This window comes from Pristis pectinata, chromosome 30 (genome assembly GCF_009764475.1).
Source record: "Pristis pectinata isolate sPriPec2 chromosome 30, sPriPec2.1.pri, whole genome shotgun sequence".
Lineage (NCBI taxonomy): Eukaryota > Metazoa > Chordata > Chondrichthyes > Rhinopristiformes > Pristidae > Pristis > Pristis pectinata.
In genome coordinates this window covers 13,599,534-13,624,974 of record NC_067434.1, presented here as the reverse complement: position 1 = coordinate 13,624,974, position 25,441 = coordinate 13,599,534, and the positions used below count along the sequence as shown (strand labels likewise).

The following is a 25,441-nucleotide window of genomic DNA, read 5'->3' as shown; positions in this document are numbered from 1 at the left end:
CTGACTACTATACACTTCAGTGGGTTTTTTAACTGTAGTCATATAGAAGGATTTGCACCCAGTCATCAAACTTTAAAAGTCTTTGATGTTGAAGCATATCTACTAACCTTTTTTTAAGTCACAATCTGTAGCAGTGACCACTCTGTTTGCAAAGCTTGTATGGTGTACATACTGAAAGATGGTTGTTCCTTTTGTAGGTTATTGGGCCACCAGGAGTACCTGGGCCAGAGGGCCCCCCAGGTCCAATGGTAAGCTTCCTTTCTTTTTAAATTGAGATGAAAGAGCAAGAGGAAGCTGGCATGACATCTCCTACTCAAGAAGCTCACATGAGTAGATAAGCCCAGCATAAGCTTAAACTGAAGGGTATCACGTCATCAGAGGATGATTACATCACTGATACAAGATGTAAACTTGGGTTTAATCTGTATCCTTTAATTACACTGTAACGACTTCTGCATCCTGAAAGAACGAATTTGAACTTTTATAAAGTCTTTCAATGCCTCAACATTCCAGGGCAGTGAATTATATTTGTAATAGCTACTTTTTTTCTGAAAAGCTGATATATTATGCACATCTAGATCGTGCATGTTATAACATGTCTAGCTTGCTTCATTCTTAAGAATGGCCAGGCCACTTTAAGTATGTCATGTCTTAAAACAGCAATATATGAATACATCATAGAGTCTGTCATTATAGCACAAAAGAAGGCCATTCAGCTCATTGTCCTTGCTGATGCTCTGTAGATCAATTCAGTCAGTCCCATTGCCCTGACCTGTCTCCACAGACCTGCAAGTTTACTTCCCCCCAAGTCCCAATCTAATTTCCTCTTGAAATCACTGATGTCTCAACTTCCACCACTCTAAAAGGCAGCAGATTCCAAGTTATTACCACCCACTGCCGAGAAGAGCCCTTCCTCAAATTCCCCTTGTATCTCTTCCCCAAACCCTTAAATTGTGACCTGACATAAGCTAGTGGGAGCAGTATTTCTCTTTCTGTCGTATCTAAACTTGGCATCATGTTATACACCTTATCAAAACTCCCCTCAACTTCCTCTGTTCCAAGGAGAACAATCCCTGCTCCCTAACCTAACCATATATCTAAAGTTTGTTGTTCCTGAAACCATTTTGATATATCCTTTCTTCACTCTTGCTGGGACCTTCACATCCTTTCTGAAGTGTGGTTTGAAATTTTGGTGCTAGTTTTATCAAATAATCATAAATTATCCCATTAGAATTGAGTGTGTTCCATTGTAATCTGTATGAAATGTTCTTTATTTAAAATTATGTTTCTGATCTGTTTTGCCCAGGGACCTCATGGCCTTCCAGGGACAAAGGTAATTTTAATTATTCTTAAACATATTTACAATAGTGCACTTTGTAAGATGAAAGAGGTTGCCTTGTGCTTAGCTTCAGTGGGACCTTCTCCCTATATCTGCATCAGTTTAAATTTATTGATTGATAAGAATAGAAAACCCACTTGATCTTTGACCTGTAATATATGCTGTGGAAAGGGTCAAAGGGGAAAGAATTTGAGGAACAAACTGTTCAGCTTGAAGCGATGTTTGTTGTCTCCCGAATGGCAATTTTTTTTGGCCTGAAGTCCACAAGCTTTCATTGTCCCCACCAATTCAACACTCGGCTTTCTTTCCCACTAGTATTTTAACATGGTTTTTCAAGTTCTTCAATCTGGAAAACCAGTGTTATTTTAAAAAAAAGATAGTTATAATGACCCAACGTATTATATAGAGAAAATGGTATACTGTTCTCAAACATTAGTAATCACCTTCCTGCATGAATGCTAAAACAATCTAATAATCTTCAATACCTATCTTAACCTTTTCCTTATTTCCCACATTTTGGGTCAATGTTTAATTGTACAAATCACTGTGACAGCTACATTATAAATTGAAATTTTTTAAAAAAAACTCAGTAGGTCAGGCAGCATCTGTAGAGAGAGAGTTCTGAGGAAAGATCATTGAACTGAAAGATGAATTCTCTCTCTACAAATTCTGCTTGACATAAAAGCTTGTATATTTTAGCTGGTATTCCTTTTCAATATCAGCATTTGGACTTCAAAGTTTAGTTGCAAGATCTTTATACATTAGAATGTTACTTCCTAACTCTATGTCTATAAGCTGGATTGTAAAGGACAATACACTGCAGTTTTCTTATCGACATAGGGCGAGCCTGGGTCAGAAGGTCCCAAAGGTGATAGAGGTGATCGAGGTCCCCTGGGACTGCCTGTAAGTTCTATTTTCTACTACTGCTATCAATCTGTACTTCTCGCTTGTACCTGCCACTTTGGGATTTCTGGGCATGAGAGTGTAATTAACCTAGTCTTCAAATCAGATTAATTTAGTTAGCTAATTTTATGGAAACCATCTAACGATAACTTGTGTGTGACTGGACGTTAGACTCGAGTTTTTAAAACTGAAAGACACATCATTTTGGGGATTTTTGTTCTCCCTGCACAATCAAGTGACCAGGTCCAGAGGTGAACATCTGTCCACCCAGTTTACAACTCCACTCTGAACTCGATCTCCTCAGGGGAGAAACCGACTTGGTCCTTATAATTCTGCAGAAACCCACCATTCCTAGACAAACCATGAATTGTTGTAGTGGTGCAACGCTCTCACCCACTTTTTCCATAAAACTGAAGAGAGTAAAATAAAACAGGCACCAGGCTACTGTTTGCATGGGATAGAGTAGAATTTGGGGGTTTTGGGGAGGTTAAAGAGAATTATGGTGGAGATGAAGTTAGGGACCTCAAAAATAAGGGGGAACTGGTGTAAAATGAGAAGACAGAGGAAAGGAGTCAACAGTCTCATTTCCAGAGACTGCTTTTGGGGATATTTAACAGAACTGCTGGGCTGAAAATACAACCACAGGTTTGAGCCTTTCTGACTCAGTATCCACAGCATAAATCAACACAGATGTGGCACATGGCCCAGGCTGGGTACAGAGAAGGGACCTGTGGTTATCAAGAACAAAGCCATAATTTTTAAACCTGCCTCATCCAAGTGCTCTGTTGCAGAGGCTTTGGTCTTCAGCTATGCAGCTGAAATTCTTTTGATCAAAAATTAATTCAGTTCCTTGTGCATTCCCAAAATGATTTACTTGGCTTGGCCTCTTAAAAGAGATGATGAAGATGAATTGAAAGTCTCAAGAACAAATCAAGGCTAAGGCATGAAATCCTGGAACATTCAGTAACATAACACTTACTTTGAATTTCATTCATTCATATTTTTAAAGATAAAAGAGCTTTCAAACTTTAATGACAACCTTTAATTATTCATGGGTATCCATAATAAAAGTACTCAGAACTGAACAGGATTAGACCATTCATCCCCCAAACTTGCTCTGAACTTTAGTGAGGTTACAGTCAGTCTTATACCTTAACTGTACTTTCTTGTCCAATTCCCCCATATCTGCCAATTTCATCAGTGTTCACAAAGACTTCATAAGACTTGTTCTTGAATGTATTGAGCACCTACTGAGTAAAGTCATATCTCCACATCTCAATTCTAAGTGGCCAGCCTCTTATCCTAGGACTATAGTTCTAGACTCCCCAGCCAAGGGAAAAACCATACACAGCATCCAACTTGTCAAGCCCATTTAATATTCCTTAGTGGGATCGCCTTACACCTAGAGAACTCTGCTTAATCTATTTATAATATCAATAACAATAGGGAAGATCCTCACTTCTAGATGATCAACAGAATTTGAAGATTAGGCAGACAAAAACACAGGCACAAGCTTAAAATCACTTAAAATCAAAGAAATGTTCATGTGCATGTACTAAGTATTGAAAGCTGCAGTTGCAGTGTGTGTGTGTGTGTGTGTGTGTGTGTGTGTGTGTGTGTGTGTGTGAAGAGCCTAATGTTAAAATAACTTCTTTCCTCCTGCGTTAGATATTTCACTATCCATTATGTAATGGATAGAAAACAGGGCTGTATCACCAACAATGGCATAATTCATTATTGATCCAATGTACATGTATCATAATTCACTTTCAATCACATGGCGTGCTGGTCATACTCACTCTTTGCTAATTGTGAAGATTTGGCATTCAGTTTTTTCAGCTATTACCTGTGCTAGTTTCAAGAGTTTCCTGCTCTGACAAAATGGTAAAACAGGTAACTCTTGGCAACCGTGATGGTGGTTCCATTGTCATTTTCACCATAAAAATGTTTTTAAAACATTCATAACCTTGAAATATTCAACCTTATAGTTTGTATTTCTAAAAGCTTTCTTGTGTGCTGACAGATATGTCAAGTCTTCATCCCTTTCAACATTATGTCATCACCTTTCATTGAGTTATGCCAACACATGTCCCTTTTCACTGCTACATTCATTTCTTCCCCACTGTTCTTTCCACTTTTAACACTTCATACACCATCCAGGGTGCTTCTGGCTTAGATGGACAGCCTGGGCCACTGGTGAGTTCTGTATGTCCATTCTCCTAGATAGTTTGTGCCTGCTACACTGCTGTTGGACTGCATTGTGAATTTAACATCGCTGGAATCCATGCCTGTACAGTGGACCGTTACCATTGTAAATGAAGCATGAGAAATATGCCAGTGCATGCGACTGCTTAATTAACCTTCTGGTTTATCATTCGGATTAGGAACTGCTTAAGTAATGTGATTGTTCAATGGTTACAAGTATTGCAGCCACAGTGTTGTAATTCTGGTAAATTAACAAATGTAGGAGGTTAAAAAAAAAACAAAGGCCTTTTAAAGTGCTTTTAAACAAAATTAGTTTTGTTGAGCAGTACACAATTTTGGTGATATGTTTGACGTTATCAATAGTCCTACATTTTCATATACCAAAGCAAGCTGTGGTTTACAGTAAATCTATTCTGTCTTAGTAGGTCTGAAGCATTTAAAGTTGATGTGTAACTTGGGCCTGTGATCTCACTGAGTTATACTGACCAAAGTGGACCCTACAAATTAGAGCGTAACACATCTCCATGCTGCATGATTTGTTGCACAAATCATTGCAATGAAATTCCAGTTCGGTGGACTAGAGAGGGTAAAGTGGGCATGACTTATTTTGTACCGTTACCCATGCCAAATTTCACTCCCCTCAAGATTCTCTAGTGTCATCTATGGAAACCCATTGCTACACTGAACTACTGAGATTACACACAGTTGACTGTACAATCTTTGATAACATATAGTGCACATTCCATCCATTCACACAAGGTAGCATAGATGCTGACTGGTTGAGCCAAGTTGTTAGGAACACCCCAAGAGGGACAGAATGCACCCTCAGGAGGTAAACATTGTAGAAGTGTAGAGCTTACCAGAGCAAGTCCCTTGTATGTGACCAATTGAGTGATCCTAACACGAGGTATAAGATCAGAGCAAGAGACATCCCACCTCCCATTGACTTGTATTTCCCTCAAGAACACAACTAGCTTGTTGATGATAAATTTGTCCTGGAATACTTATATTCACTGCAAACTGTACCTTTCTATTCATACTTTCATTACGAAGTGGACCTCCTCAATAGTCTCTGCCTAAGGAGGATAGTAGCAAGGTCAATGGACAAACAAGCAGGAGGGTTTGAGTCCCCACCAGCAGGGACCATACCCATGAATTGATATCCCTGCTAGCTGGAGGTGCTGAAGCCTTCAGCAGGGTGGAGGTACAAGCAAGCTTAGTTCTGGAGGTTCACGTCCAGTGACAGGCCTGAGTAGTTGGCAGAGTTAGGCTGATTCTGAAGACTTTGCAGTGTATCAGCATAATAAATTGTACATTAGTAAGACTGGATTACAATTCAGTTAATTTCTTTGGCAGAGCATTTGCTTCCCCGAAAATATAGATACACCCTGCTGTTTAGATGGTTCTTCCCTCGATCAGGATTACTAGATTTTAACAATGGAGAGCTCTGATGTTTTCAGTTGATAATATTTATGTTAGTAAAATAGGAATGAACTTAAACAGAGCTGTTCAGTACTTTTAATATTGAAAAATCTACTGACAGTGTAGAGTGGGGCTGAATGACTATTCATATTTTATGTCCTGTGCTCTCTTGAAGGCACTGAGATTTTTAAAGGAACATCAGCTTATTACTGCTGGGATCACTCTGCAAAATGTAGGAGAATTAGTCCATTTTTATCAGTTAGCGAGTGTTGACCTGAGCCCTCGAGCCAAATCCAGCAGGTATTGTCACGTTTCCATAGTGGAGACTGAGCCTAGTCCCTTTTAGTCATGTCATCAGTCCAGTATGTCGGCACTCCCAGGCTGCTGGAAGTTCTCTGGTCATTTGGCAATGGCAATGAAAGTCTCCCTCATCCCTTTGACACCTCAGCCTCAGAATATCTGACCATTACCCCACCGGTGTTGCATCAGCAGGGTAGATATTTGTTCTCGGCCATATATACTGATCTATATATATCTAATAACGTGTGTTGTACTCTGCCCTGGAAAGTCGGTAGAACTGAATTACTGAAGCAGTTTGCAATGCATTTAACTGCTGTATATAATTCATGACCAAAGCCAAATCTCCAGCCTTCACTGTGTTGCATTCTCCCCCAACAGTAATAGCATTTCTTCCATGAATCAGTGCAGTGGGATGGATGTTAGTCCCACAGTAAATAAGAATCAATAAAAGCTGCAGATGATGAAAATCTGAAATATAAAGAGAAAACTGCTGGAAATACTCAGCAGGTTAGGCAGTGTCTGTGGAAAGAGAAGCAGAGTTAATGTTTCACATTGGTGAACCTTCATCAGACAAAGGGCTTCTGTGTCTCTCTCCACAGATGCTGCCTGATCTGCTGGGTGGTCCCAGCATTTCAGTTTTTATTTCAGATCATAAAAAGCTGAAAGGAATCTGAGACAGTTCACTAATGTCCACGTGCCTGTACTGACAGGATCACAGAGCCTTTTACCTCATCTATAAGTCAAAGCCCCTTCGCATAAAGTTATCAGCAATACACGGGAAACAATCTTATTTTCCCACATAAGTCATAAAAAGGGAGGATTATGCAGACTACATTTACACCCATATAAATCCCACTTAAACTGCCAACACTTCCTAATATCTATACTTTCTTTTTATTCACTCACCTTTCCTGAGAAAAGATGTATTGGATTGTATTGGCATCTTGATATAAAACAGAGGAAGATCATGCCACAAAATGACAGTGTTAAGTCTCCTGGTTCACCATTTTCAAATTCACCTGTTTGGCCATGTAGAAGACACAAGACGAGGCAAATACGATTGGAGGGCAGATTAACTCAAGGCACTGCCTCCATGTATATGTTGTCCTGATCCTATTCATTCCATTGGTGAAAACCCAGGCTTATGTCACCAACAGAAATGCCCCAGTCCTACTAAGAGAGTGCTACTTAATTTTCTTTAGGCTGAGCAACTGGTTCATGTACTATTCTCTTAATGATCTAAGTGCCCTTCCGCTCTAATGCTAGGCCTTTTTTGTTAATGGTATTGTTGCTAGAAAACAGGACCAGGTAGTCTGTTGTTCTTAAATATATAAATATATTCATTTCTATGTAGGGTGTACCAGGGCCAGCAGGACCAAAAGGAGAAAGGGTAAGAGTGAGACGAAATGTGGGCCAATGGGCTAAGGCAATTTCAATTGCAAACTTCCATGGATGCTGCACAGAATAGTACATAGCCGAATGAAAACGCTTACAGCCAATACTTTAATTCCAAGTGATTTTATATGCAAACTTGTTGGTATGCATTGTGACACACAGGTCCTCACACCTCGTGGGGGATTACAATAGATGGGAATGAAGGCAGAAATTTTAGTTTGCCTGGTGCGTACATTACAGAACCAATGAGTAGCGCCATATGGTAATGGTAATCGTGCATTAATCCTGTACAGATGCAATGTTGCAGATATGCAGTCAAAAAACTTCAATACAATATGGTAGCCTGGACCTTTCCTTTGTTCTGATGTAGATGGTTTGCAAACAGAATGGGGAAGACATAATTAATCTCCTGCGGACATTGCCATGGGTGGGAATGTCCCTTGGTAGGAATGTGAAATTTTCCATATCTAGCTTGAGATTTACAGCCGTTTTTGTCTGTTTATTTGAATGTGCTATTGATTTCATAAACAGACAAAGGTGAGGAGAGAGCTCAGATGATCAGACATGCTACATGTCACTCTCTGTCTCCCCTTTTGATCTCTCTTTCTTTCTCGCTCCCCACCATCCTCTCCCCTTCTTCTTCCCTCAATGCACTTCATTTTCTCTCATTCTGCCCCTCACTCCACTCTCTCTCTCTCTCTCTCTCTCACTCTTCTCTCTTTCACACCACTCCCTTCTCTTTTCTCAGCACCCTCTCTCCATCATACCTCCTTCTATTCTGCCCCTCACTCTACTCTCCTTTTCTCTATCTCACTCTTCAAACCACTCTTTATCATTCCCATCTCCCCATATCCACACTTTCACTTCCTTCGGTTTTTGTTCCCTCTCTTTCTTCTGACCATTCTCATCTGTACCTCTTTTTCTTCACTCTCATGTTTACTCTTTCATTAGGTATTTAACTCCTCATGCAATGAGCCAGTGGTGCTGCTGACCAACTGATACCTGTGCTGCCCCAATCAGGGTTGACGTTTACTATCCTTGTGGTCCTTAAATCTTTATTGGATCTACTGGTGCAAAATAAATTTTCTTAACACCTTTTACTCCTCTTTGTGTAAATACTTATACTGGGGCACTACATCCCCTTGTTTGAAACACTCCCACTACTGGAAACATTGTACTATGTTATGCACCAGGTGATCATAGGTTTTGATAAGATCACCCCTTATTCTTCTAAACTCCATAGAATACAGATACAACTTAGTCATGGAGTCATAGAGTCATACAGCATGGAAACATGCCCTTTGGCCCAACTCATCCATGCCAACCAAGACGCCCATCTCAGCTAGTCCTCATTTGCCCGTATTTGGCCCATAACCTTTCCTATCCATGTACCTGTCCAAGTGCATTTTAAATGTTATTAAACCTGCCTCCACCACTTTGTGGTCTCGTTCCATATACACTCTGCCCTCTACATGAAGAATTTGCTCCTCAGGTCCATTTTAAATCTTTCCCCTCTCTCCTTAAACCTATGACCTCTAGTTTATGATTCCCTTTCCCTGGGAAATAGACTGTGTACATTCACCCTATGGTCCCTCATGATTTTATACATCTCTATGCCCATCATAGAGATGTATCCCTTTGTGATGTGAAAACACAAATTGCACTTGGAATTGCACATTTTCCTAAGTAAAAGTAACTTTCTGTTTTCTATTCAAATTGATTTACACAATCACAAATGTAAACTCTTATCAATTAGCATGATAGGGCTCCAAAATAGAACAAAATGGTTTGTCTCCCTTATCACTCAATGTTGAGTACTACGCCCATGATGTTAAAATGCTGAAACTGATTTTTAGGATATTTCTAGCATTTACCAATGCCATTGCCCCTGTAACCTGAACCATGAGTTCAAAGTGAAGAGCCTCTTCAAGAGTCAAAGAGGGAAGCTTACCATTGTGGTTTATATTTTTTGATGGTGTAATCAGGTTGTGAGTGGGTAAGTTCCTAACAATACATGTGTAAATCACCAAAATATTGCAGAAACTCAATATAGTTTGCACTTCAATTTCCATGATATTTGTAGTGTCTGCAGGCTTCTCTATGTTGCTGCTTGCAGAAACAAATAGAGATAGAGCTATAGACAGAATATCTTTTACTGAAGACAGTAACTCTCAACTGAACTGCAGTGTCTGGGTACAATATACCAATGATATTGCACAAACTTCTCTTAAAGGTCCCCTACACAAACCCACACAATCACTTAAACCGTGTAGACATGTGAAGTTATATAATCAGTTAACTGTTTAAATTAGTAAACAGTTAATGAATTTACTCTGTCTGTTGGTTTCATTGTTCATTTAACTGTTCTCGGTAAACCACACTTGGCATCTCTGAACTGCAGACCCCAGGAATTAGTGATTTCAGAGTATGACTTCTCGGTGTCGGCCTCTTAAACATCAGGTCTCATATCCTTTCTGCAAATGTCCATATAGTAGTCTTCATAACTTAAATACATTGTATTACGTATTTTGGTCACTGCCTTCCTTGTGTCACCTGTACACACTAAACTGTCCTCATAAAATTTACCACTGAGTCCAATAACTATTATCATTAACTACTGTAGATTCAATTATACATGGTGTCTGATATGTTACTGGAAGCCATGAAATCAGTCACAACTGTATTCTTCCTGAATCTCTCAATCTTTGCCCCTCTTCTTTCACCCAGTTATTCATCATGACCCACTCTGACTCCTGCAGACACCAGACCTTTCTTCTTCCCTGCTGTCACTTTTGAAGTTACAAAGTCATCTGTGTGTTCACCCCTTTCTGGATTGTTGCCAAGGATTTAATCACTGACATGACTGTTCTTAGTCCTTCCTGTTGTACACTGTTGTATTGGGCTGACATTAATAGGTCAGTACTGCTGCAAAATCCTTCAGAGGATCCTCAGAGCTTTGGAACTGCCTCCACATTGCAATGCAGTCTTCGCTCAATGAGTCCAACCCAGTCAGTACTTGAATTAATCCATTGAATAATTCTGGAAGTACCTAGGATCTTGTGGACAGTGAGCTCCTCCCCAGAATGCTTGGACTCACATTAAGCCTGTTGATCTTCACTTCGTTTCTGAACACCTGGAGTGACACAGCTATTGTCAAAAAATCTCAATGAACTGGCTGCCTCATGCTGTTTGAACAGATGACAGACAATTTCTCTGAGAAGCTGCTCTCAAGCTATGTGAATCACTCTGTTGTTCAGTTGAAGTGATGCCTTTGACTATGGCTACTCCAACAATACACTTCCACCATAACTAAGGGGGTCACTTTTACAACATGTGCCCAGCATCGTTTTGCTTCACCTCAACAGAAGATTGGTGCGAAATTTCAGATACATAAGACCATAAGACATAGGAGTAGAATTAGGCCATTTCGTCCATCGAGTCTGCTCCACCATTCAATCATGGCTGATTTATTTTTCCCTCTCAAGCCCATTCTCCTGTTTTCCCCCCGTAACCTTTGATGCCCTCACCAATCAAGAACCTATCAACCTCCGCTTTAAATATACCCAATGACTTGGCCTCCACAGCCGTCTGTGGCAATGAATTCCACAGATTCACCACCCTCCAGCTGAAGAAATTCCTTCTAATCTGAGGCTGTGCCCTCTAGTCCTAGATTCTCCCACTACTGGAAACATCTTCTCCACATCCTCTTAATCCAGGCCTTTCAATATTCGGTAGGTTTCAATGAGATCCCCATCATCTTTCTAAATTCCAGTGAGTACAGGCCCAGAGCCATCAAATGATCTTCATATGTTAACCCTTTCACTCCTGGGATCATTCTTGTAAACCTCCTCTGGACCTTCTCCAATGCTAGCACATCCTTCCTTAGATACGGGGCCCAAAACTGCTCACAATACTCCAAATGTGGTCTGACCAATGCCTTATAAAGCCTCAGCATTACATCCTTGCGTTTATATTTTAGTCCTCTCGAAATGAATGCTAACATTGTATTTGCCTTCCTTACAACCAACTCAACCTGCAAGTTAACCTTTAGGGAATCCTGCACTAGGACTCCCAAGCCCCTTGTGCCTCCAATTTCTGAATTTGCTCCCTGTTTAGAAAATAGCCTACACCTTTATTCCTTCTACCAAAGTGCATGACCGTACACTTATCTATGCTGTATTCCATCTGCCACTTCTTTGCCCATTCTCCCAACCTGTTCAAGTCCTTCTGCAGACTCCCTGCTTCCTCAGCACTACCTGCCCCTCCACCTGTCTTTGTATCATTCGAAAACTTGCCACAAAGCCATCAATTCTGTCATGCATATTATTAACATATAACATGAGAAGTAGCGGACCCAACATCGACCCCCTACGGAACACCACTAGTCACCGGCAGCCAACCAGAAAAGGCCCCCTTTATTCTCACTCTTTGCCTTCTGCCAGTCAGCCAATCTTCTATCCATGCTAGTACCTTTCCTGTAATACCATGGGCTCCTATCTTGTTTAGCAGCCTCATGTGCAGCACCTTGTCAAAGACCTTCTGAAAATCCAAGTAAACAACATCCACTGACTCTCCTTTGTCTATCCTGCCTGTTACTTCCTCAAACAATTGCAACAGATTTGTCAGACAAGATCTCCCCTTAAGGAAACCATGCTGACTTTGGCCTATTTTATCATGTGCTTCCAAGTACCCCAAAATCTCATCCTTAATATTGGACTCTAACATCTTACCAACTACTGAAGTCAGGCTAACTGGCCTATAATATCCTGTCTTTTGCCTCCGTCCCTTCTTAAAGAGTGGAGTGACATTTGCGATTTTCCAGTCACCCGGAACCATTCCTGAATCTAGTGATTCTTGAAAGATCACTACTAATGCCTCCACAATCTCTTCAGCTACCTCTTTCAGAACCCTAGGGTGTAGTACATCCAGGCCAGGTGACTTATCTACCTTCAGACCTTTCAGTTTCCTTACTACCATACTTTACTACCAACAGAACATCCTTTACTGAAGGCAGAAGTCTCAACTAAGTGGCAGTGTCTGAGTCCAGATATATATCAGAGACATACTACGGTTTGATTTATTATTATTGTCACACATACTGAGGCACAGTGAAAAACTTTGTTTTGCATGCCATCCATACAGATCATTTCATCTCATCAGTACATTAAGGTAGCACAAGTGAAAACAATAACAGAATGCAGAATAAAGTGTTACAGGTACAGAGAAAGTGCAGTGCAGGCAGACAATAGTAAGTGATATAAACCAATTCTTTAAAGGCCTCCTACACACATAAATACTCCACGATCCATTACACTGGTTTAGACAATATTAGATGAATTATTCTGAAAAATAATCAGTGCAAGCCAGCAGAAATACTAAATTAATATATTCTTGAAGACTGGCAGAAGTCTTTGGTTCTGTTTTTTTTTAAATGTCTTGAATGGATGGAGAGGTTACCACCACATGGTAGGAGAAAGTGAGATGGAGAGCTTGTTAGTTGAAACCATGGAGGTAGTAGCTGTAAATTGGTACTTTTTGTACCATTGTGAGGTCATTAAACATTTCCTTTACTGCATGGCTTTCTTGGGATGTCTTAAGGATCCACTATAGGGGCCTTCTTTCCAGACACATTTTTATCTTGGTGACATTATAGAATGCCATACATGTATCAATTACACCACTGCACCACTGCCTTTGGAAGACAATTGTAATTGTTCTCTCTGACTTCTGACCCGAGTTCAATTTATAAATGAGTCAGACATTTATGATGCTCAATATAAACATACCAAATCCATATTGTTCACTTACAACCAGGAAACTTAGCTTAAATTGTAGCCAAGAATCGAAAGCATTTGAGCCCTGCTCTATCCAAAGCTGTCAGACTAAACTTAACTTTTAAGCAACATTTACAGTGGGAATGATGCAAGAAAACATAAGGACTAAAAGTCGGTAGTGCTAGTGACAATTTGGGGTCTGAAGCCCGGCTTTGGATTGAGCAGGACGTAAACAATTTTGATTCCCAGACTGAATTTCATGCATATTTCCTGTTGGATAAGAATAACATGAATATGTTAGATCAATGTTACCCCTCCTCCAGGGTCAATATATCCTTCCAATGGTGTAGTGCCTGGAACCACTCACAATTCCTCCACGTGTGGTGTAGCCATGCATTTGTATAGCATCCAACATCTAACCACAAGTGCGCCAAACATCTGGAAGCAAAGGCCAGCATTCCATTGGGCTTTTTGTTTAATAAAGAGAAGGAGGCCATTCTGGTTCCCCTGGGAGAGGAGGTCAGTGGTGTGTAGATGGAGCAGAAAGGAGATGTGTAATGTAATCAGTAATGCCACATCTCAAGGGGAGAATGAACAGAGATGGTCATAGTAACACAATAAAAGTAACCACATAAGTCTCAATGTCATGAAGTTCACTCTGAAGTGATTAAGTCTTTGCAGAGTGAGAAAGATATCTAAAGAGCAGGGTCCCATTGATCCTTGAACTTACAGATTAAGGCAGGTTATGGATGTGCCCAGCTTTCAAGGAATAATTATCAACAGTCTCATTTTTAAGGAATTCATCGGGATGTTGGGGGATGGAATGACAATACCTGAAGGAAGTGAACAGCCAAACACTGCATCTAGTAATCATTAAACATTGGATGGAGAAGGTGAAGGTGGGGATAGAGTCTGGAGAGAAGAGAACTGTGTGAATGATGGTTTCTTTCGTGGAGGCCATCATTCACACAGTTGTGTATGGATAAACCCTTTCACAGGCTCAGACAGATGTGTTTAGACATGCACGTGCCAGCAAGAGTCATCAAATAATGACTTGGAATGGGGCATTGCCAGATATTTTTCCTTTTCCCAACCCCTGTAATTTCAAAGACATAAACATATAGGCAAGGACACAGAAGAAAATTGCCTGACTCAGTGTAAATAGACTTGACAGTTAATGCAAAACGTAAGAGATGCCAGAACATCTTTTATTTTAAAAATCTCTGGAAATTTAAGTCTGATCAGCACTTGTAATGACTGACATCTCATCTCATGGAGTTCCTTATTTTTTCAAGCACAATTCTAATACTCAGTTAAGAAAGTTATAATTAAAATACAAGACATTATGAATTATTGCTGAAAAACAAATTATGTTTGGATTAAACTTTAAAATGGTTTTCCTGTTTTTGATGCCATAATATCTAGTTTATAAAACATCAGCATATGTCCAATCACTGTGTACTTTTCCCTTGTCTCCTCTATTTTTGTGCTTGAGCTGGTTCCACAGGCCTGAGCCCCTTCTAAAGCATGGTCCAAATAAGCTGAAATGCAGTGGGAATGGGGTTAGGGTTGGGGTGGAGGAGCAGTGACATTGGTCTTTATAACTCGCTCATTGCAAGGATGTGCCTGAGAGTATTGGTTACACACCCCTCCCAATGTTGATGAAAGACACGATGATGCTGGAGGAACTCAGCAGGCCAGGCAGCATCCGTGGAGAAAAGCAGGCGGTCAACGTTTCACGTCAGGAACCTTCATGCATCATTGTGTTTTTCATCTAGATTCCAGCATCTGCAGTCCTTTATTTCTCCTCCCAGTGTTGACCTCAGTGGAGAGTAAAATAAAGCTGTGGCACGAAACCAATGTTGGTTCTAATCCCATGGGAACTCTTAATAGAAGATTCGGGTAAAGTTATCCCCAAGTTCTTCAGTAGGCTAATCTTTTGTGGCGGCCATCATTCACACAGTTGTGTACGGATAACCCCTTTTACAGGTTCAGACAGATGTGTTTAGACATGTACATGCTAGCAAGAGTCATCGAATAATGAATTGGAATGGAATACTGCCAGATTTTTTTCCTTTCCCTCACCCTTGGCACCTTAATCAATGATGCCAAGTAACTGGGCAAAAACCCAGGATGGTCCTGGTCAGTATGTCTCAGTTTTACACAAGTTGATTCAATTATTGATCAGCAACATATATATTCGTAAATGCAAATATTACATCATGTACTGAAGAAGATAAAGCGTTGAACGTTCATCTCAGAGCATAATCATGAGCACACATACACTGTAAGTATTCAACTGTGGAAGTGGGCTCATCCCAATGAGGAACTTTTATTTGTTGTAACTTTAATTGAATAAGTTAGTATCAGTAACACAGGTAGAAGGAGCATCTTTTACTTCTATTGTATAGACTGTTTTCTTGCAGTGTTTAATTTAACTGTTGGTTTTATTTTAGGGCGATAAAGGAGATGCAGGAATTACAGGACCAATGGGACCACGGGGATTACCTGTAAGGAAGCTGGTTAATATTTTGTGTTCTGACAGACTCTAATTTTGAGTCATGAGGCTGATGAGAATGTAGTGGATTTGGTGGGCTCTCTGAGGTTATTTCATTATGTCTAAAGTTGGGTGGAGTCAAAATCTAGATGCCAATCCTAATTCTTGCCAGATGTGTTGAGTTAAAACTGGTTTGGTTCATAGCAAGTGTGGACAGTGTTGTATAATCCACCGTTTGATAAAACTGACAGGGAATTGCTGTAAAATGATCTACAGAATACTCTCTCTATATCCGTATTATCAAAGTTATTTCAAGACTATCTGTGTAATTGGATGAGGCCTTTAGGTGGATCAACTCCAATTTGGGTTCATTAGAAATCTGCTGCACTTCCAGTCAGCACCCTCTTCAGTCAATCCAACTGAGGTTAAAGTATAATTCAAAGTATAGTTGAAAAACCACATAAAAATGCACACACATTCATTTCATATAGACTTCTTATAGGCAAAACTATCAAGTCTATATGAAAATGTGCGTGTGTTTGGCCCCAACCCCTCTGCCCCCCCCCCCACACACATTCCTAAAGTCTGAAAAATGTATCTCTTTAGATGTAACACTAACATGAAGTACACACAGCAAAGAATTGACCTAATGCTTCTGCTGTTCTGATTGGCTGATATCTCTCATACTGTGATATTATCTCATACCTTTTTGGTCAATGAATAACATATCTCACTCCCAGTGAGGGTCTCCACTGGAAGGGACCAGAGGTTGTTGATTTAAGGCCACCATATTCCCCAACACTCATGCTCTTTCCTAACCTGTGGTCCCTTCAATGCCATCTGTCCACTGATGGGGCGTCAAATCAGTGAATTCATCCCAATTCATGTTTACTGATGAGTATATGTTGTGTAATATTAACTCAGCTGGAGAACCATGAGCTCTGTTAATGTCTTTTTCAGGGTTCACTAGGACCAAAGGGTGAAAAGGGAGGCCGGGTAAGAACGACTGGCCCTCTGCATGGTCTCGTTTATTTGTACAATTATTCTAATTTGCATGAGTTATTGAGGTAAAGACCAGTCTTATTTACAAGGACGATATTTTCCTCTGGATGTTACCTTTTGGAGGTGTGCATAAAAGCAAGAGATAGAGCAAACAGTAACAGATTTTGTATCTGATTCAATCTGGAAAATACATGGTGAGAAATGATTTCCTTCTTTACGTTTATCAAGGGCAGGTTTTGGCCAACCATGGTCATGGAGTTGTACAACTCAGAAACAGGCCCTTTGGCCCATCACATCCATGCCAACATTCTTGCCCATCTAAATTTGCCTGCAGGAGGTCCATATCCTTCTCTGCCTTGCCTGTTTGAGTGTCTGTCTAAATTCCTCTTAAGTGTAGTAATTGTATCTGATTCCACCTCCTCCTCTGGCAATGGATTCCAGATGAGAGATGACAAGGGAAGGTATCTGATGCTTTAGCTTGGGATTCTCTGAATGTTCTGCTACCTAGCAGACTCTGCTACAATTTTAGGATCTCTTTATTGGATTGTATAGAATTATGTCTGTTGAAACATTTACATTAATTAAGTGCATTGGTTGCTATAAAGGGAATATTATCACATATATTTCCTGACTGGCCAATTTTCTGCCATTTCTGCTGACAACAATACAACATTACACGTATGTATAATTTAGATGGTGTGTTATTAGTGCTTTAGAAAAAAAAAACATTTGTATGTTTTTACTTGAATCAGAGGAAAATATTGCCCTGGTCCCCACAATGTAGAGATCACTGCAATAATCAATGACCAGTAATATAAATATACAACCTTAACCATGTCTCGTGTGTAATCTTGGGTGCAACTGTATTTTAATTCAAAAGATAGATCTAATATCTGTTTGATGGAAACAAAAATCACATTTGAATTGAAATTCAACTTAAATTCTTTAATTTCTTAAGTCCATTATACAAAGTAATCCCTTTTCAAACAGATATGCAAATGAAAATGTTGCTAATTTGAATGTGTGTGACTTTTGGTAGATGCTTAAATTATATTGTGTTGTTTATCTTTTTCTTTGCTTTTTGCTCCTGTTTTCTTATTCCTTCCAACAGGTCTGCCTTACCCCCTTTATTCCTTCCTTCTGTTCTACATTAATCCTCGATGTTCCTCCTTACTCCTTCCTGAAACAGCATTTCCTCCTTCCTGACAGTGAACCTGTTGTGCAGGCTAGTCCATAACAGCTCAATCTCTCCTTCACCCAAACTAATGAAAATTCTGATCCTCTAATTCATTATGTAATTTATATTGATGTTTATGAGGAGACTAAGCTTTAACAAAGTGCCCACTGTAATCTCTTTCTAATTCAAAATAATATAAAACAAGAAATTGATTCAGTTTTTCTGATCCATAAACATATTTAAAAATTCTTCTTGCTTAAAATTATGTTCTGTGCAAAAAAAATGGAATAACTGAATCTTCAAGTAAAATGACCCCAGTGTTTTCAAACACTATGTGTACTTGTGTAATGAGTCACTCTATCATCAGAAACATTCTCCTGTAAGTACATCTTCAGTATCATTCCTTTAAAAGCTTAATGTTACTGAAGTTTACAATCAAGCATAACTGTCCTAACGATTTATTCAGTGATAAAGTAAATGTTTTAATTAAACAGATTTGAGCTAAAATCGGGAAGTGTTACTTCAACGTTTTTATTTGCTCCCCTTTATTTCTGTAGCATTTTGTTCTTTGACTAATAAAAATATTGTTTGCAGGGGGAGAAGGGAAGGAGAGGTCCTAAAGGGCCTAAAGGGGATAAGGGAAACCAAGGAGTGCCTGGATTAGATGCACCTTGTCCATTGGTATGTTCTCATGATGTCATTGAAAATGTCAGGTATTGTAATGGAAAAATAAGGGAGGAACAAGAACACCAGCCCAATAAGACCACTAACATGGATTCTTCCAGTGCAAACCTGAAGACCGCTTTTACATACTGATTTAAATTACTTGGTCACAATTCAACTTCATTTGGCTGGAGTGCACTGAAATGCAAAATGTGGTTCCAGAGCTACACCTGATGTGTGGGCTACATTAACCAAGGTCTGATTGCTCCCCAGTTACAAAGGTCAGTTGGAAACTCTTTGCCTGCCACAACTGCCCATCTTAATTCCTAACACTGACCAAAGAACTTCGAATTGGTCAGTGTGTCTGCTGCGGGTCTGATGGTGTTGCTTGAGAGTTTCCTTTGTGGTAATTACTGGACGTCAAAAGAGAGAACCATTTCTGATACCGTATCACCTGTCACACGTCTGCTTCAATGTCCTCCCTCCTTTCTCCATCTATGTTAAAGTTGATTCAAGATGCATTTGTATTAACCAAGTCAGTTCATTTTGTAAACAGGGATTTCGAGGCTTTAAAGGAGAAAAAGGTGAACCGGGCTTACCTGGCCTGGATGGGCTTGACGCCCCTTGCCCATTGGTATGGTGTTATGCCCCTTCCCTTCCTGCATGTTAATCATTGTAATCCACTTTCATGCATGCTAGTGAACTAATAACTCCAAATGCAACCTGATAAATACTGCTTCATCTCCACATAACCAACAAAACCAGTGATGGATATGCTTATTAACTTAGTCTGAAATTCCTGATGCATTTGTCAGTGCAATTATACATTTTTTCCACATATACAAAAATACCTCAAATAAAATCATGCTCACTTTACAAATGCTGATAGAGCAATTTATGCAAAGAACCCTTTACCAAGTAGTACACAAGAACAGCTCATGGAACAAATTGTGGACAAAAAACAGATAACAATATAATCAAACTGACTTGCACTTAACAACAAGTAATATAAAGTTGATATCTAGTTGTACGGCAATGATTTCATTACATTTCAAAAATACTTCATTGACTAAAAATCACATGGGAAAGATATGAAAAGTGCTATATCGATGTAGAATTAATACTCATCTTTATTCTATGGTTCCTGCATTTCACACTCAAAACTTTACATTTCTAATCGTTGTCCGTGAAGTAGTCAGTGATGTGGAAATTTCTATTATCACTTGCGAAAATACCACTAGAGAACACTAAAAGGAAACTTGAAATAAGTTTAGATATAAAGGCAAAGTTGTAAGAAATCGATTGTGAAAGGCTGTATGACTTCCATAATTAATCTTTTGGTGGACAAAATTATGTGACAATTTCCACTTTTCCCTTTATTTTGCAAGTAGACCCTGGCATTTCTGCAACAAAAAAGCATTCATCACTGATAATTCTGTCAATGGGTTAAATTTATGTTTGATATTAATATTCCATAAGACCATAATCACACATACAGAGAGCTATCCTGTTCTATTTATAATCCTTGACCAATACTGGCCATTTATCTCATTGCTGTTTGTGGGACCTTGCTGTGCACAAATTGGCTGCTGCTTGTCTGACATTATAACAATGTCTGCACTTCAAAAGTACTTCATTGGCTGTAAAGCGCAAGGACATCATGAGGTCATGAAAGGCAATACCGAATTGCAATTTATTTTCATTTGTTGGCAATTAAACAATGCTAACCCATATCCTTTAGAAAAGTTGGCCTTATTCATTTTAGTGGCTTTGTCCTTCCTTGCAATTTCAAAAGCCAAGCATCCCCATCAAACTTTCCTTACTTATTTAATGCTGCTGCAGTAGATTTTGTTGCAGAATCCTTTATTATCTATCATATTGATGCTCCTGTTTCCTTTTTCAAAACCAATTAAGAATTAACAATCCCTTACTCCTTTCCTACCTTTCCTTAATTGCCACTTTCTGAAACCCTGTCCTGAATGCATTACAACAGAGTACCAATGGGTTCATCTTAATTACCTTAAATCATTTTTATGCCTAAATAAATTACTCTTTTTTTATGGTGCATCAGTGAGAAATAAAATTCTGCTTATTTTTGTAAGACCCAAGAGTAATCTAGGAATCCTTTCAATAATATAGAACATACTTAATTTTGTGAATCGTTTAAGTATACAGATCCTGTTTTAATTGCAAAAAGAGTTTTAATGAACCATTCTTCCCAGTGGCAGTGCCATGCATGACCAATAGTTTTAAAGCTTGCTTAAATTTCTTGCGTTTGGAATCTATATTTTAAAAAAAAAGCATGTTGCTTACAACTGTCTAGTCATAAGCCAATGTATTTTTTATTCACATAATTTAAGAAACACTTGTATCATTGGATAATTTGCTAGTTGCTTAGAAAACTGGCAAAGCAGATGACCGTGTGAGAGCAAGAATTGAGCCAGTTTGCTGTGCAAGTGTAGCCGGAAAGTCTTCCTTTTCAGTGTTATGGTGATGCCTCACAGTAACCTGAGCACTGCCTGGAAGATCTGATGCCAGAATTTTCCTGATTACAGTGATGAGATAAAGCTTGAACCAACATTGCAACTGTCTAATATAGATTTAAAATGATGGCAGTATCAGCATTTCAACACTGAAGTGCATTCTGTATCTCCTTTCAACTCATATGATCTTAATCCATTTTGAAATAAATGGGTTAGTGCCCACACTAAAATAGCAGATGCAGAAGTATACTAGGAAGGTGTTAAGTACATATCTACTCATGACAACGATTGCTAGGTTATTCGATTAAAGTTAACTATATACTAGATGGTAGCCTTCTAGTAGAAATAGAGTTGGTTTCATTGACTTTCTCTGGGTAGCACTGGGGATTTATTGTGATGTTTAAGGGAAAATCTGCCTACAGAAGAAAGGGCTCACAAGCTCAAAATCCCTTATCCACTGCTGAGTTTACCCACTGTTTGAAACCCTTAGGGCCAGCAGTTCTGTCCATTCCTTAGTGAGGGCATGTACCATCTGGCTACATTAGAGGGCTGCATAAATCACTGCTTTATTGTACTGTTCCATAACAACATAGAACCCTATTTTTAAATTTAAATTTTTTTTTAATGTATTCACCAAGCTAAAGGTAACTTCGGAATTTATGAAGCTGAACAGAGACCAAATACCAAAAATGTCCACAGTCAAAGTGTCACAGAGCGAAAAGCTCCCAATGATTTCACATTTCCAGGATTTCTCATTGGCGATAGCCTTGTCACTTGAGGGGACCTTGTAAATGTACAAATGCGGCAGATGAATAATATAAAGAATGGTTCTAAATAACATCGTAAAGCAAAAAATCTGCAAATGTTGGGAATTTGAACTAAGAACAGAAAGTGCTGGAACTACTGACCAGTTCAGGCCGCATCTGTAGAGCAGAGCCAACATTTCAGGTCAATGATCCTTCGTCAGATAATCAGATGATGAAGAGCCGTCAACCCAAAACAGTAGCTCTGTTTCTCTGCCCACAGATGCTGTCTGACCTGCTCGCTATTTCCAGCACGTCCTGTTTTATATATATTTCAGTTTCCAAATAACAGTTACGTTCCTAGGATTAAGAACTGGAGCAGACCCTGATACTAGTTGAAATAAATTGGGGGATAGGTTGGTGAGAGGGAGAAGGATTGAAAAATTCCAGGAATCAAAATACATAGAGGTTAAGGTAATAAAGATTATGATGCAACATTCTCCATGCCTCTCAAATGTTGAGCGGCATGGAGACTGTTGATGTAAGGACATGTCTAATTAAAGAGATTAAGTACATTATTAGCATGTTTCAATCAAGACTAGAGATAGGTAATTTTCCTGTTGAATAACAGAATGACCTTCCACAGAAATCATCTAATAGCAGTTTGCTCCTTGTCCTGGCTAAAAAAAAAACCTGAAAAACCTATTGCACTGACAGTGATCAAGGATTTGAGAGGTATTAATTGAAACTGAAAGGGATACTGTTGTAAAATCATTAGATCCATATTGGTATCATTATGATTTAATCTCTGGATAACTATCAAACAAGGTTAGCACTGTTTATAATGTTAGATTTAATAGTGGCACTTTCAATTTACTGCATTTGCAAATCAGGGTGCACTTTCAAGGTTTTATTTCAGTTTTACTTAAATAGGAAAGATGAATAAAAGCTTGAGCAAAATACTGAGACTTCATCAGAAATATTCACATGTTGTTGCATATTGAGAGATTGGAAGGCCTGCCTTCAACACCAAACAGGTTGTTTCTTTTTTTCCCCCAAAGTGTTATTTTATTGCAGTCTCTGTCAACCATTAGACTTATTTCAATGCAGTAAACTCTCGATCAGGCACTGCTTAAATTACAAAAACATCAAGCTGTCAAGTAGCTGCAATATCTAAGTGTTGCTCTCACCTTCAGTTCTTCAGTGGATCTGATTCTAGTTTCCTGCATTTCCTTAAAGGCAGTTTCCAATCACAGTTAAAATATTTATGAAGAGATAGTGGGAAGGAAAAGCAGAACTAGAAAGTTGTTTAAATAGAAGACATAGAATTGGATAAAAATGAAAAAAGGGAAAAGATATATAAATATTTTCTCTGCTTGGAATTACAGGGTGAAGATGGTTTACCTGTGCAGGGTTGTTGGAATAAAGTAAGTAGCATTAGAAGTGTTGGAACAGAAGCATGTTTGTGTGCTGCAACTATAATGTTTTCTAATCAGAATGAAAAGTGATTCATCTTTGAATTGATTGGAAGCTACAAGCGTGTGCAGCATGGCGGTTGCTTAGCCTGTTCCTATAGTATATGTTGGAGACCGTAATCAAATGCTACAGGGTAAATCCATTATTGTCAGCAATTACTATATTATCGCTTTAGAAGTTTGAGTTTGGCGAGGATTCTTTACTATTAACCTTTTCATGTTAATCATGAACAATGTGCTGGCCTTAATAGCGACACCTAGATTAGTACAGCCCCCCAATATTTTTTTCACTAGGGCCCTATAGAAATGGCATTGCAAAGTAATCATGAATTTGGGATGTAAAATTGCTTCCAATTGAAACTAAGTTTTTGCACTTAAAAAAGTACAAATAAACTGTTAAGTACACATTGGATCTGGAATTACTCAGCAATGTCTCTGAAAGAAAGAACAGTAACTACAAAATGTATAGAAATCTGCAATTCAAAATGCATATGGTTGATTTATCAGCCGCTTATACCATGAAATGGTAGAAATGTGTTCATACATACTAGACCTAAATACAGTTATGGGCAAATTGTGCTTTAATCAGGAATTATCAGATCATCTATTAAAATATGTAAACGATTAATGACAATTAAAAAATATTAATATACCTTGATCATTGAAATGAACCCACCATTCATTAGCCTTATTTACTGAATTAAATTTTTTTCTGCCGTGCAAATATATAATCTCAATCTAGAAATTCTGCTACCCAAATTAAGTTTGCACATGCTGAACACATTATAGAATCATTATGGTGAAGCAGGAGGATATTCAGCCCATCAATTCCATGCCAGATCTTTGTAGAGAAAACTGGTTAATCCCATTACTATTAAGCTGTTGTTGCCATATTAATGAAGACATTAACTCATTTATTTTAATACAACGCTACAGCAGAGTCATAGAGTTACACAGCATGGAAACAGGCCCTTTGGCCCAACTCTTCCTTGCCAACCAAGATGTCTATCTGAGCTAGTCCTATTTGCCTGTGTTTGGCCCATATCTATCCATGTACCTGTCCAAATGTCTTTTAAACATTGTAATTATATCCACCACTACAGCTTCTCCTGGCAACTCATTCCATGTACCCACCACCCTCTGTGTGAAAAGTTGCCTCTCAGGTCCCTTTTAAGTTTTTCCCCTCTCACCTTCAATTATGCCCTCTAGTTTTAGACTCCTACCCTGGGAAAAAGCAGTGACCCTAGACCTTGAAAAATGAGCATCTTGATGGCCTATTAAAGCAATAAGGATTACATAGCATAATGTAATATGTGAATTTTCAAACTGAGCTCCCTGATAATATAAACTGAAAATATTCCATACACTTTTTCTCAATTAAACTTGGGAGTGGTGATTATTTCTTTGGTAAATGGGGACAAGCCAATCAATATGAAGAGAGAAAAGTCAGGACATGAAAGAAAGGATCACACAAATAAAATGATCAAATTTGATTAAATTTAATAACAAATAACTGAAGTGATAAATGTGCACTTGCCTCCTTGTGGCTCAGCGTCAAGGACTGTGAAGCAACTCAATTACATTTGTCCTGTTATTAAGTTGTTTCATGACGCCTTGGTTTGAAGTGCTGTTGTTTAAACTAACCTACGTTTACTTTCTCTCTTTGCAGTGATGATGGTCTAACCTCAGAATGGAGTGTGTACATAGAATATTTATTTTTATACAGTTTTTTGCAATTATAAAAGTTACTTTTTTAAAAACTATTTCATATTTTAATAGCACATTTTGTATAAATTGTATTAAATCCTGTGTTGTCTACCATTGTCTTTGTACCTGTGTATTCATCTGCTAATTTTGTTACATAATACTGCAGTTATTATTTGCATGATATTTGTGCATAATATAAAGAGCCACTGCTGCATTATAATTTATTGTATTATATGAAGTGGGCTGCCCTTAACTGCAGACCTGGTTATTTGAAGTCATTGCCCCAGACCAATTGCAAACTATGTGTATTCCTGCCAGGGATTTATTTGTGTCTTCCTGCTGATATAACACTTGTT

At 38.7% G+C, this 25,441-nt stretch overlaps 1 protein-coding gene across 1 annotated transcript in view; it reads left to right on the top strand.

The window, feature by feature from the left end:
* The window catches only part of col13a1 (collagen, type XIII, alpha 1), a 105,753-nt gene extending 80,557 nt beyond the window's left edge, over positions 1-25,196 (top strand). Inside the window, exons 26-34 of the mRNA XM_052041516.1 lie at positions 198-248; positions 1,307-1,333; positions 2,180-2,242; positions 7,524-7,559; positions 15,795-15,848; positions 16,796-16,831; positions 18,609-18,695; positions 23,292-23,330; positions 25,048-25,196. Coding sequence (XP_051897476.1) covers positions 198-248; positions 1,307-1,333; positions 2,180-2,242; positions 7,524-7,559; positions 15,795-15,848; positions 16,796-16,831; positions 18,609-18,695; positions 23,292-23,330; positions 25,048-25,050 — 396 coding nt within the window. The 3' untranslated portion in view covers positions 25,051-25,196. The remainder of the gene's footprint in view (positions 1-197; positions 249-1,306; positions 1,334-2,179; positions 2,243-7,523; positions 7,560-15,794; positions 15,849-16,795; positions 16,832-18,608; positions 18,696-23,291; positions 23,331-25,047) is intronic.
* Positions 25,197-25,441: the final 245 nt, after the last annotated feature.